Source organism: Dermacentor silvarum, chromosome 2, assembly GCF_013339745.2.
Source record: "Dermacentor silvarum isolate Dsil-2018 chromosome 2, BIME_Dsil_1.4, whole genome shotgun sequence".
Classification (NCBI taxonomy): Eukaryota; Metazoa; Arthropoda; class Arachnida; order Ixodida; family Ixodidae; genus Dermacentor; species Dermacentor silvarum.
This window is the reverse complement of record NC_051155.1, coordinates 16,426,143-16,439,108: the sequence shown is the minus strand read 5'-3', so window position 1 is coordinate 16,439,108 and position 12,966 is coordinate 16,426,143. Positions and strand designations below refer to the sequence as shown.

Below are 12,966 nucleotides of genomic sequence, written 5' to 3'. Positions count from 1 at the left end.
TTTTATTCCTTGAGTGCAAACCGCGCTGGTGCAAACCTTTTTGCAGCATCCGACAACCTAGCGCAAGCAGCCAGTAGCAGACGACGCTGGGTGCCATCGGAGCGCAATTTTTTTTTTCTTCCGTAGCCGCGGCCGTGTGCGCCACTGTGACCGCGAGGGAAGTAGTTCCTTCCGTCGCCGCAAGGGGCGCTGCGCCAACATTCACCACCAGCGCGTCTCCTCCTCTCCCAGCGTGACATTATCACAAGTGCTCGCGCTGGCGCCAGCCCAGAGTTTCGCCTCCTGTTATTCTTTCTCCGTGGTTGAGGCCGAACTTTAGCAAAAAGCCGCCGATCCTGAGTTTAGGGCAAATGAAGCGTAACGCCTGCGACATTGTTGTCTTGCCACCTTGTTGCTCTGCTGGGCCGCCCAGTGTGGACGACTTACTGCTGTGATTGCATGATGAAAAGTGGACTCACTACATGTTAACCGATACGTACGCAATAAGCTGGTACGGTTTATGCGGATACGAAACACATTATGCTCAATGAATGATGAGTCGGGGATTTCATTTTACTACTCTTAAAACGAAACTACTGTTTAAGCGGGTGTGGTATAACCAGGTTTTATTGTATTTGTATGTGCAGTGCTGATTTTTATTATCTTTGCAATGTTGTATTGCTGTCTGTTAAAGGTGATGGTCAGTCAATGCTTTCAAGCCCATTTTTAAGGATTTTTGGCCACTGTTAGAGCGTCATTGTCTTTCAATCTTGATGCAGAAAATCAAATTGAATTGAATATTGGAATGCATCTCATGGGGTTTTCTGTGCTTTCCTCGCTGCAGGGCACGCCTGTCCTCTCCCTGCTGAGACTTCTGCTGCAGCCGTCACTTTTGGCTGTTTATGGAAGCACTGATGAGTACGCACTGCTTGTTTTGCATGTGGTCATTGTCTTCTGATAAGCCTTACTGGCTGGTACATGAATTATTGGTTAGGAATGCACTTTACACATCCTGTGCAGTTCAGTGCTGCCATTTGCTTGCTATTGGAGTTGGTGGAGGCCTCTGCTGTCCTCTATCTTGCTGGCCTTGCTTACGTGCATATTTGGGATAGAAGTGATAACTGTAGGCGAGTTTTTATGGTGTTTCAGTGCAGCAACCAAAAGTTGTATTTACCATCCATCACTTTAGGCAGTGTTTTGACCTTTACATGCAATGTCTAATCCGGTGTGCTCAATCCTGCTGTCAAAGCACTTGGCTGGCATAGGGTCTCTTTGTCACTTTGGCCTCTACTGGTCTAGCCAGTCACTGCATGTCAAAACTGTTCACTTATGGTTCTAACTGTGCAGCATTTGTTTGGAACTCTCGACTGTCAACTGCAGGGTGACGCAGCTGTTTCAGCGTCTGCTGACCTTGGGTCTGCAGAACCCATCGCGGCTTCACCTGGCACAATCTGTGCTGAGCTGTCTGGAACGCTGTCCACCGGCCGCACCTCTTGCCTGTGCCCTCTGGATGGCACTGGCCTCGTCTCTGCTCAACTTCTTGCAGTCGGGCCAGGAGGTGAACCAGGGCAGCGACCTGGAGCCCGACTTCTCGGCTTTGGTGGCTGCCCTCACTTTTCCCGTCCATCATGCCCTGCCCGATGTGGGGGCCAAGGTGGGTGCACCGAGTTTTGCTTGTGCAGCCTTTGGTCAACCTTTGATTACTTGCTTCCGAAACGCTAGGATTGACGAACATCACCCACAGCACTCATTTCACTTCCTAAACATCATGGTAAATTACTGAAACTCAAAAGAACTATTGTGGCAGCGAACACAGCACACTGTGTATTTTGCAATCAATGTAAATACTGTATTTTCTGGTGTGTAAGTCACAGTCTCTCTCGGAATTTTTCGTCGGGTGTGTTTTATAGAATGGTGCAATTTACATACGTTATTTATTATTTTTTTTTTTTTTCGGGAAAACTGCTGTCAAAATCGGATTGGATACTATGGCCACGCGAAGCGCGCTGGGTGGACCTCCTCTGGCAGTTGATACGGGGTGTGTGCGCACTATGGAGGTACCGGGTTTGTCTCATGATAGAGTTGCCGAGCGCTGTGCTAGAAGGACGGAGCAGCAACGCAAGCGGCGGCAGGCCGACCGTGAGTCGACCGACCCCAAAGTCGTCACGTCTGCAGATTGCTTTCAAGATACAGCGCGCTGCTACTCAAACTACGCAGTTGCTACCAGTATGCAAGCTGTGGGGTCTCATACGTGCTCTTGGGACAATGGAACGACAACACAGTATTGCAAACAGTCAAAAGGACATTTATTGCACCTTTCATACACTAAAACACGCTAGCCGAATTACTACGCATAGAACATTCACATGGGCGCGCAACAAATCAAGGAAGTCCGACTCACCACGACCCGACAGTGAGCGAATATGTTCGCCCCATGCTATGACACCATCGCCTAGTCGCTCACGTGTACGGTCACGCGAACGGTGGCGCGTTCGAACGATCCGTGTTCGTCCATACCGGTGCCCTGCTCCTAGCAGTAGCCACGCGAGACAGTCTCGCGAAGCGTGTATCGGCGTACGCGTGGGACGTCCGCATCGCTCACTGATCCCAACCTGAAGAGGAAGCGCCTTCGACCTTTTTCCCCCAAGTCACCCTGCCGTTCGGTGGCGTTAGCATCGCGACACTCACGCCATCTCTCGCAATGCGCCGCAACCACTACGACCACCGCCGGCGCTTAGCCACGCGGAGAAGCCGGACTACAGGAGACGAGCTATGCGGGGAAAACAACATCGGGGAACATGTGAGAGTCATGCATCCCCACAAGGCCAACCCCCCTCCCTGCTGCGCTGGCTTCCTGCTGTCCTCCCTTGTGCGCGATTCGGCTCACTGTCGAATGCTTTCACTCGAACATACAGCATACGGCGCGCGGGGACGCTGTTATCGCCCTTGGGCTTTGTACGGAACATCGCAGTGACCACGACAGCAGAAATGCGCTTGGAGTGTCGCAAAAACCATAGTTGCTCGCATAATGAATGCACTTTTTTTCCCGAGAAATATGTGCAAAGGTGGGTGGTGCGTTTATAATGCGGGGTAAAATTTTGATGGATTTTTTCTGTGGCCGCCTCTAAAAAAGTCAGTTTCGCTGGAAGGTGAACAATAGATTGCAATAGCAAATGCGTAGACAGCTATACGAAGTGAAGATAGTAGTTTTAGCGGCCGCATAAACTTGCAAAGTAATTTAATCAACATGATTTCAGCGAGCGAACAGGCAAACATGAACAAATCACACTCAATGAGCGGGTACACTCGCTGTCAAGACACTGGCATGAGGAAGCGTGGCAGCAATAGCGAACGGAGTGACCTTCGTGCCGGGTATCGCTTTAACGTGAACTGAGCGGCAATAACGGAGCACGCACAAAGGTATAAGCCACCGTCGCACCTAGACTCGGCCCCCGACGCAGATCACTTTCAAGATAGGGCGCGCACAGCCACACAATGCACAGTTGCTGCGCCGCCTCCCTCCCTCCCCTCCCTCCGGCGCCATGCGGGCGACGAAATACGGTGCATTTCCTCCCCGCTTTCTTCCTCGAACGCGGGTAGAGTGTTCATATGATTGCTATTGCAATAAAAGTAGGAGATACACGGTACGATGCAGCGTCCGATACAGTCATGCCCGCCGGACGCCATATCGGACACCGAATCGTACTGTGTCTCTCCTACTTCACGGCAGCAAGTTCAGGGCATGTTTATTGTGCGAAAGAAAAAAAAATCCAAAATAAGTTAGGGGTGTGTTCATTGTGCGAGTGCGTTCATTACGCCTTACGCAGTGCTGATGTTGGAGGTGTAGGAGAGATAACGGTGTAGTAAGCTCTAGTAAGGGCATAGTAATTCCTTGTGAAGGGTTTCAGCGCCCGAAATTTCACGCATTTTTATAGAATTATTTCTATAGGGTACCTGGCGGTGCCGCAAAGGCATCCAAATTAGAACCCCGCTGATACGTTTTTCACGGGACCAGTAGAAAAAAAAAAACTAAGAGCCGGGAAATGCAAGTGCCGAGAAACAGGAAAAATTGAGAAATGAGAGTAGTGGTGAACTGCATTCAATTGTATTTTAATTCTTACGTTTGAAAAAAAGTCAGTTTCGCCCAAAAGCCGAAGCATCGATTGCGATAACAAATTAGTAGACAGCTAGCTATACAAAGTAAGGATAGTGGTTATATCGTCTGTATAAACTAGTGAACATTCGCTTATATACTATATTAACAAGCATGGTGTCAGTGCCCACAGGCAAACATGGACACATCACACTCGATGAGCGCGGACACGCGCTGTCAAAAGCTGGCTTGAGGAAGCGCCGCTGCAGGAGCGGCCGAAGTGACCTTCGTGCCGTTGTCTATCGCTTCAACGCAAACTGAGCGCCGAGAACACATAGCACGCACAAAGCTACGAGCCACCGACGCCGACTGCCAAGATTTTGCCCCCAACGCAGATCGCTTTCAAGATACGGCCCGCGCGCCGCCGCGCAGTACGCAGTTAATGCTAGAGCACAACGCCGTTCGCTATCCCGCCCCCCCTCGCTCCCTTGCCGGTGCCTCGAGCGCAACGGAAGCCGCGCTTCCTCCCTGCTTTCGTGCGCGCGCGAGATTTAGACGCGGTCGTCAGCTCCCCTCGCACGCTTTCACTCGTGCATGCGGCGCGCGGCGATGGCGTTATCACCCTTATACTTCATACGGAACATCTATGAGCCAAAACCAATTTTAGGGCCAGAACGCGTCATAGACACCATCTTTAGATAGCAAACACGGGATCTCAAGGGCCATATTTTTGCTGGCGGAAACCGAAAATACGTCATAGTTTTGACTCGCGGCACTTTGGGCGGCCAATGCCATCGTCAAGCCACCAAGCCAAGAGACATGGAAAGTCAACATGGCTGCTCGGACCTGCGCTGGATGGTAGTTCATGATGCGTGAACGGTCCCACAGTTGTGACGCAACAGCGGGGTTACCAATGCATTGGGTCCTGTGGGAGCTATGCCGGTACCGGCTGAAAACGACATAACAGCCAGGAAAACGCAGCACCCGGGAACGTAACAGCGAGGTTCTATTATATCAGATATGTCCAGAAAATCGGCCGTCCAGAAAATCAGTTGTTGCATGCATCTCTGGGATCGGTCCACCTGGCCTCTTGATCAAGAAAAACGATCAACCACGTGTTGATGCTACTAAAGAAGGCAAGGTCGATGTAATTATGCATGAAATACAATATGAATAAGATACGAAATGAGTGAATTTTAAACGTGAAAAAGAGCAAAATACAGTTAAACCTGCTTATAACGAACCTCCATATAACGAATTCCTGGATATAACGAAGTTTTTCGATTCCCCGCCGTTACTCCATAGAAGCACATGTATTTGAGACCTCTACGTAACGAAGTGGCAGCGGGAGACCCCCTCGATATAACGAATTTTCCCCTCCGACTACCTAGAGATTTCGCCCCAAATTTTGTCATTTTTGCGCGAGCAGCAACCGGAAGCACCTTCTGCACCGCGATGGAATGCGAAGCGAGCGCACATGTGCGTGCGTGCGTGTGCGAGGCGGCCCTGCATCCCTCGACCCAGCGATCTTGCTGCCGCGGGCGTGACCTTTCCTCCTCCCTTCATTCAAATCTGATCCTGCCGCTTGCTGCAGCTGGCCTAGCCCGCCAAGCCGGCACTCTCTCCTTTTCCAGCTGATGTTGCCGACGCGCCGGTACACGCTGTGGCACATCAGACTCGATGAGCGCGGACACGCCCTGTCAAAGGCTGGCGGCGTGTGGAAGCGCCGCTGGAGAAGCGACCGAAGTGACCTTCGTGCTGTTGTCTATCGCTTCAACGCAAACTGAGCGCCGAGAACACACAGCACGCAGAAAGCTACGAGCCGCCGACGCACCTACACTGCTAGACTCTGTCCCAACACAGAACGCTTTCAAGATACGGCCTGCGCGACCGCGCGCCGCCCCGCTATCGCTCCCCCTCGCTCCCTCGCCGCTGCCTCGAGCACAACGGAAGAAGGCGCGCTTCTTCCCTGCTTTTCTTGCGCGCGCGAGATTTAGACGCGGTCGTCGGCTCCCCTCCCACGTTTTCACTTGCACATACAGCATACGGCGCGCGCCGACTGCGTTATCGCCCTTGGACTTAGGGTACAGCTACGCTGGCGGCAAAAACACGCAGCAAAAACGCGCGTCAGAAACGCGCGGCAAAAGCGGCAGGAATCGGGGGTCTTGCGGCGTGCCGCGCGAAATGGTTTCTGCGGCAAATGCCGCGTGCTGCGAGATGAAGAACCAATCAAGAGCGACGAGGGTGACGTCATGGAGCCATCACAACCGGAACGCCGCCGGTCCACGCCGGGTTTTCAATCGACGATCGTCGTCTCTCGCATGAAACAACGAGCGCTTGCGGTGTTGCTCGCCCGTTCAGAGTGCGCGGGAGATCTTATCGCGACGCGAGACGCGCGTGCCACGGTGGCCTCGCGGCAAGGCGCTGACGCGCGGCAACTTGCCGCTCGCTACATGACGCATTGAGTTCTATGGGAGCTGTCCAGGACCGGTCGAAAACGATGTAACAGCCGGGAAAACGCAGCCCCCGGGAACGTAACAGCGAGGTTCTACTGTAACACTATACGACGCTACGACGCCATCGTGACGCTCGCTCTTCGTTTCCGATGCCTCGCGCTTGTGCGAAACGACACGCGTCCACGCATCCAGTACCTGGTGTGACATTCCGAGGATGAGTGCTTCGACGAAAACGGAAAACGGGTGCGCGTTACATTTGAGGGCGCGTTAAAATCGAGTAAATACGGTAAACATTTATTTCTTGAATTTTCGTGCCGAACCTGCATATAACGAAATCCTCTTTATAACGAAGTTTTTCGGGAATTTGTCAATTTTGTTATATCCAGGTTTAACTGTAGATAAATGAACATTTAATTATCGAATCATTTGAACCACCATCTACGTCGACCTTGTCTTCGTTAACATCGGCACTTGGTTGATCCTTTATTTTTTACAATGTGAATCTGCCAACCGACTATTTTTAACAGTAGAAGCTAATGTCACTTTTCTCCTACCTGCCAGGTGCGCAAGGCAGTGACCCGCAAATGGCTGCAACTGTACCAGGCGTTTTCGTGCTCAGCGGTGCTGGTGCCCAATGTGTCTCCGCAGGGAGTGTGCCACGAGGTCTGGCGCCGCCTTTGCCCTGGCCTTAATGATCAGCTCAAGCAGGTGAGTCGCTGCGTCCTGCCTTGCTTGCCATTTGTTGCATCTTGATGCAAACTCCCACAGAGTACCACTTTACTGGTTCTCTTTCTCCTACTAACAGGGGCCCACTTTTTACTAACATGACAGGAATGAAACATGAACACGGGAGCGTGTGGCTTCTGGTACTTGCTGCACCCTCTTAAGGGGGATGCGGCCCTTGAAAACCGAAAAATAGTGAAAAAGTCGATTTTTGAAAAACAATATTTTTGGGTTGTAAGTCTCATAAACTACCTGTTATGTAATTATCAGTACCTAATTGATCTGTAAAGTAAAAAAAAAACGCTATTTTTGAGGTTGCCGCAGTTCGCAAAACACGCACAAATGCCGAAATTAAACCAAAATTCGCGCACGCACCATTCCCGGCCTATGCGACCTGCCCGCACCATTTTGGTGTCATTTTGACTGTGAATGCTTTGTCTCTCGTTTGCCGCCTTGAAAAATGGTGTCGGCGGCGTGGTTGAGGCGCTATTGGCGTTTTTAGCGATGCAGTGTGAAGTGCTGATTGCCCAGAGCAGTGCATTCAAAACCCGCGGGCTTAAGCGCGCCTGCCATGGGCTGTTGCGCGGGCGGCGGCAGCAGCGGCTCCCTTCAATGCTACATCCGCAGCACTCGCGTGTTGTTGCTCCTTGCTCCGGGTGCCTCGACAGACGTCAGCTTGAGAGCTACTCTTTGCCTTGCGCTATCTTTTAGATTATTTTCTCAGCTTTTTTTGTTCTTCACTAGTTCCGTGAAGACTGTCTTCATCATTGTTGCACGCGATGCCGGCAACAAAGCTCAAGACAGTGCAGATGTTCAGTGTGTGGAAGCGCGCTATGCGGCTTGTACGAGCATCGAACTTCCTATCTTCTGCTGCCAATGATGACTTCGTAGACACTTCCAGCGACGGAACTGTGCTGTCGGCTGTCGTCAATCGAGAATGCAACGCATTGTTCCTGTAGCCGCAAGCACACTAAGATTGCCAGACCCAGCTCGTGTTCTGAACCAGTGCCATTGAGCGTGAGCAGACTGTCAACCATTCTTCTGTGGACACGTCTAACTAAGGAAGAGATCGACATGAATGCGAAACATCGTGATACCATTCGCACTGAATTCTGCTCTATGCCAGCGACCTGGAAAAAATTTCAGCTAATAGAGCCAGCTCTTACACCTGCAGAGACACCTACAAGTGAGGGCGAACATTTTTCTCGCGTTCAGATGGATTCTTTTGGCAGCCTGCTCCGCTGCACAGTGTGCAAACATTGCTTGAAAGGTGGTTTGACTGTGCGAGAGAGTACGAAGTTTGGACTGGCGACAAAACTCGGAAGTTGTGAGCTCCTCTTGTGGCACCATTGACAGTTCGTGGACATCACCCCATAAAAAGGACTCACAGGCTTTCGAAGTCAATGTCCACGCCATAATAGCTATGAAGCAAATAGAAAAGGGGCAAACAGCTCTCAACGATTTTTGGGCAGCAATGAACGTCTCTTACAGAGGTCTGCACCACAAGACGTTTCAAAAGCATTTAAGAGACGTTCAGGGAACTAGAGGCCCATGCCTTGGATACATGTTATGCTAATTCTGCCGCAGCAGTGATTACTGTGTATAAACTGTGGGTGTCACACGTGCTCTTGGGACAAAGGAACGACAACACAGTAGTACAAGCAAACAAAAAGGCATTTGTTGCGCCTTTCATACACTAATGCACGCTAGCCGAATTACTACGCATAGAACATTCACGTGGGCGCGCGACAAATCAGGAAGTCCGACTCACCGCGACCGGATAGAGAGCGAATATGTTCGCCCCATGCTATGACACCCTCGCCTAGTCGTTCACGTGTACAGTCATGCGAACGGTGGCGCGTTCGAACGATCCATGTTCGTCCATACCGGTGCCCTGCTCCTAGCAGTAGCCACGCGAGACAGTCTCGCGAAGCATAGATCGGCGTACGCGTGGGACGTCCGCATCGCTCACTGATCCCAACCTGAAGAGGAAGCGCCTTCGACCTTTTGCGCCCAAGTTACCCCGCCGTTAGGTGGCGTTAGCAGCGCGACACTCGCGCCATCTCTCGCAATGCACCGCAACTCCGCCGCCGTAAAGCTACACGGTAAAGCCGGATTGCAGGAGACGGGAGCCATGCGGGGAAAACAACATCAGGGGATGCGTGAGGGTCGCGCATCCCCACATCCCCCCTACCTTAAATCACTGCATACTCCGGCGAAACATAACACTGTCTAACATCAACGCGTGCTTCGCGAACAAGAGGTAGTAAATGCAGCAGTGGCCGCACCGAGGAAATGTCCACACGCTTTCCATAACATGCGAGGCGACATTATCTCTGGGGTTCACCGCTGGCGTCCGTTGGTCACAGCACCCGCTCTGCAGATTCGACGGCACGACTCTAACCCAGGACTCTGGAAACGGCGACGTAGAAGTCGGCACGAGCAAGCGTCGCTCACGCCGACGACGCACCCTGCTGGCGAGAGCCGCAGTAGCCGTTGGTGACTGCCAGCTCTTTTCCGAGCTGCCGAGGCCGGACGTAGGCGGCCGCCGAAGTCACTGTGCCGAACTGGCCACAGGCATCTCCATCGCCTGGGGTAGCTCGATTGTAGTCCGGTGCAGCAGCGCAGACGATGTGCAGGTGACAGCAAACCAGGGGTGATTCCGCTCACGCTGCGTACACTCAACGCACTCGACAAACACTAAAGCAGTGCAAGGGAGAGGAATTCTGCATGCGCATCGCCCACGTGGTACGATGTTCAATTCGGCTAGGAAAATTTCGGGCGTCTATTCAGATGGTAGGTTGACGTGAACAAAGCTCGCTTTCTTGAGTCGAACGAGTAATTTCTATTCATGCGAGGCGAAATAATGAGGGAAACAATGTGTGACAGGCGGCTTTGTAGAGCCTTAGGCCTAATGCGTCGCTACCCTGACAATAACCAGCACCCCCCCGCCCAAAACAAAACATCACCCACAATGAGCACAACAGGCAGCCGCGAGGAGACGTTAGCTCTGTGAGGTGGTTCTACCCCGCTCGGTGCACACAGCATCCGAGTTGACGGTGCCCACCGTCCCAGACGTTGTCGGAGTGCCCGATGCCAGGCTTGCAAATGCTCTGTGGACGCTAGCCCTCGCTTTCCCAGGATGCAGACCACGTGGCTCTCGTACGGACGAGTGTACATCAAAACACTCGCAAAAATGCATAGCATGTTGAAAAGTTCAAACACACTACAGCAACTGTCGCCTCTCTCAAGAAAGCATGCCGCCGATGCTAGCGATCAAAATCCACGCTAGGAATACTCTTCGGTTCAAACAAAGGTTGTCTCGAACCGAGCAAAACTGTCAAAATGATCGTCCGATGTCCCAAAAGGAGCACGCTGGGCAGCAAGATTCAACAAGCAGCGCTTTTTTTTTTTTTTTGTGGTGTTCATTTGTGGAACCACCTCAGGAAGTTAATGCACTGCCATGTGTCATCGGCGCAACTCCTTTCTGCAAAGGGTCCTTCGGAGTAACAAAAGGGGTTTCCTGCAAAGGACTTTACTTTTGCCCGTGTGTCAGGGGTATCACACGTGCTTTTGGGACAAAGGAACGACAACACAGTAGTGCAAACAAACAAAAGGGCATTTATTGCGCCTTTCATGCACTAATGCATGCTAGCCGAATAGACCAATCCCACCGACCGATGTGCGCATGCGGCGGTTTTCCGGAAGTAGCACTGCCACCATCTTTGTTGTAGTCAACTGGTCAACCACACCACCGCAGTCCGCACTCGTTGAGTACTGCGCACGAGCTTCCCTAACATCTCTGCAACTCCACCACCGAGAAACATTCGTCATGTATTTTAAGAAATTACATCGGCTGTTCATTGCAGCATGCGAGGCGAACGTTGAAAAGTGCCTGCTGCTCTTTCATTTAGGTTGTTACCCGCTGATTAGGCATTGAGTATCGTATTTGTTCGAGCTTTGTATATAGTACATGCTGATGTACACGGTCGTTTTGCGTTACTATTTTTGCACACGTGAATCTTGGTGACTGCAAGGTTATGGTTGCTTAGTGATGGACATAATAGGATTTGTGTACCTGTTGGAGACAGGTTTGAAATGCGGCACCAAAACTTTCATGCCCTAATGATGCTTACCTACATGGGTTTCACGCACGACTTAAAGACTTCGGTAACAGCGATATCTAGAAGTTTATAAGTTCTTAACTAAGCTAGGCGGCGTACTTAAAGGGCCCCTAAACCACCTCAGATATTTTTTGGACATTACAAGTAAAGACGCGCATCGAGTTCAGAATGCCGTCACGATCAACGATGCCAAACGCTGCAGTGCTACGCGCCGTGGGAGCACCACAAATTTAAAAAAACAATGCCGTCCTCCTCCCCTCGCCTTTCCGGTATCTCCAGCGGTCGTCACGATGTCAGCAGGGGGAATCTGGTGATGTCAACTGCGGAAACTATGTCTATTGGTCGAACAAGAACCTACGATTTCCGGTTAGTCTGCTAGCAGGTACGTGCGCTTTCTGCTCTTCCTCGTCGTGTTGCTCGTTTGTGCGCAGTTGCGAGTCGGTAACTACAGCCTGCAACGCAAGTGCCACATCGCTCACGTTCCAACACAGTCGTGCTTAGCCGTCTGATTAGCTGCGCAAACTGAGTGCGACAGTGTTAGCCTTTCTAGACGAACGCGCAACACAGGGTCTATAGCGACACGCTTCGCATGAACATGGGCCGGCACAGCAGCAACAGCGGGTAGCCGAGAAGCGCTGCGTCCACGTCCCCGTTACCGGCGCGGTAACTCGCCGCATGCCATTTGCCATTTGTGGGCCGCCGTGTTTTCCTCGCGAACGGTGAGATTTCCTTGCCGTAGAGAGGATGAGACCGGGACCTATTTGTGCAGTAGCCTCACCGCCACCGATCGCTCGACGGCGCCGATATCGTCGCTAGGCCTTTTCTGGCTCACTTCAAAGCTAAAACGGATGGCGCTTCGGAATGAATTACCGTCGCTCACAAACCGCAATATTTTCTTACCGTTGTTATCGCTCTTCGCAATAATTGTACACGAAGAAGAAAACGCGTATATTAGCGGCGCCGTCAGCTGCGATGCGAGCGCAGCCTAGCCGGTTGTCTCCTGTCGGTAGCCGTGCACGGCTGCAGCTGAGCTCGACAAGTATCGGAGCTCTCGTGATCATGTTTAACATTTGACAGTGGATATCGTTCTTCATAAAATGTTAAATTTACGCATCACTTTATCTAGGAAAAATCATTTTGCTTGGAACAGAAGCTGCAGCCGTTTCGTCGCCGGTGGCGGAGGCGCGCAGCTTCGCAGTCATCGATTGGCCCGTTGATCGTGCTGTGGGCCGGTCGCACTACCCTCTACTTTGGACACCTCTCACGCGGCAGACGTTATAGGGCATGGGAGGCCGTTTCGTCGTCAGTATATTTGCCACTAGCGTGGACGTGCCTTAACCGAAAGTGTGAGGCGTTTTGAGAAGCGCGTTGGCGATGACGTATGTCACGTGACATTTGGAGCTGCACTCGGCGAGGAGGAGAGACCAGTCGACGAGGAGAGTAGTGAAGGAAAAAGTGAAATGAGTGAAGGCCGCTTTTCGATCATCAAACGCGTGTAACTCCGCTATTACGGCACCATTTCGAAAAATTCTCGTGGCTACGTGTTCGTTGTAGACTCGTGCACAACTGCAACACCACAACTAAGTTTCGA

General features: G+C 51.6%; 1 protein-coding gene across 5 annotated transcripts in view; it reads left to right on the top strand.

Moving 5' to 3' along the window:
* LOC119441339 (telomere-associated protein RIF1) overlaps positions 1-12,966 on the top strand; it is a 198,948-nt gene that overhangs the window by 83,439 nt on the left and 102,543 nt on the right. For all 5 annotated transcript variants that reach the window (XM_037705955.2, XM_037705956.2, XM_049661157.1 and 2 more), the window contains exons 15-17: positions 824-897; positions 1,360-1,633; positions 7,090-7,236. In XM_037705955.2, coding sequence (XP_037561883.1) covers positions 824-897; positions 1,360-1,633; positions 7,090-7,236 — 495 coding nt within the window. The remainder of the gene's footprint in view (positions 1-823; positions 898-1,359; positions 1,634-7,089; positions 7,237-12,966) is intronic.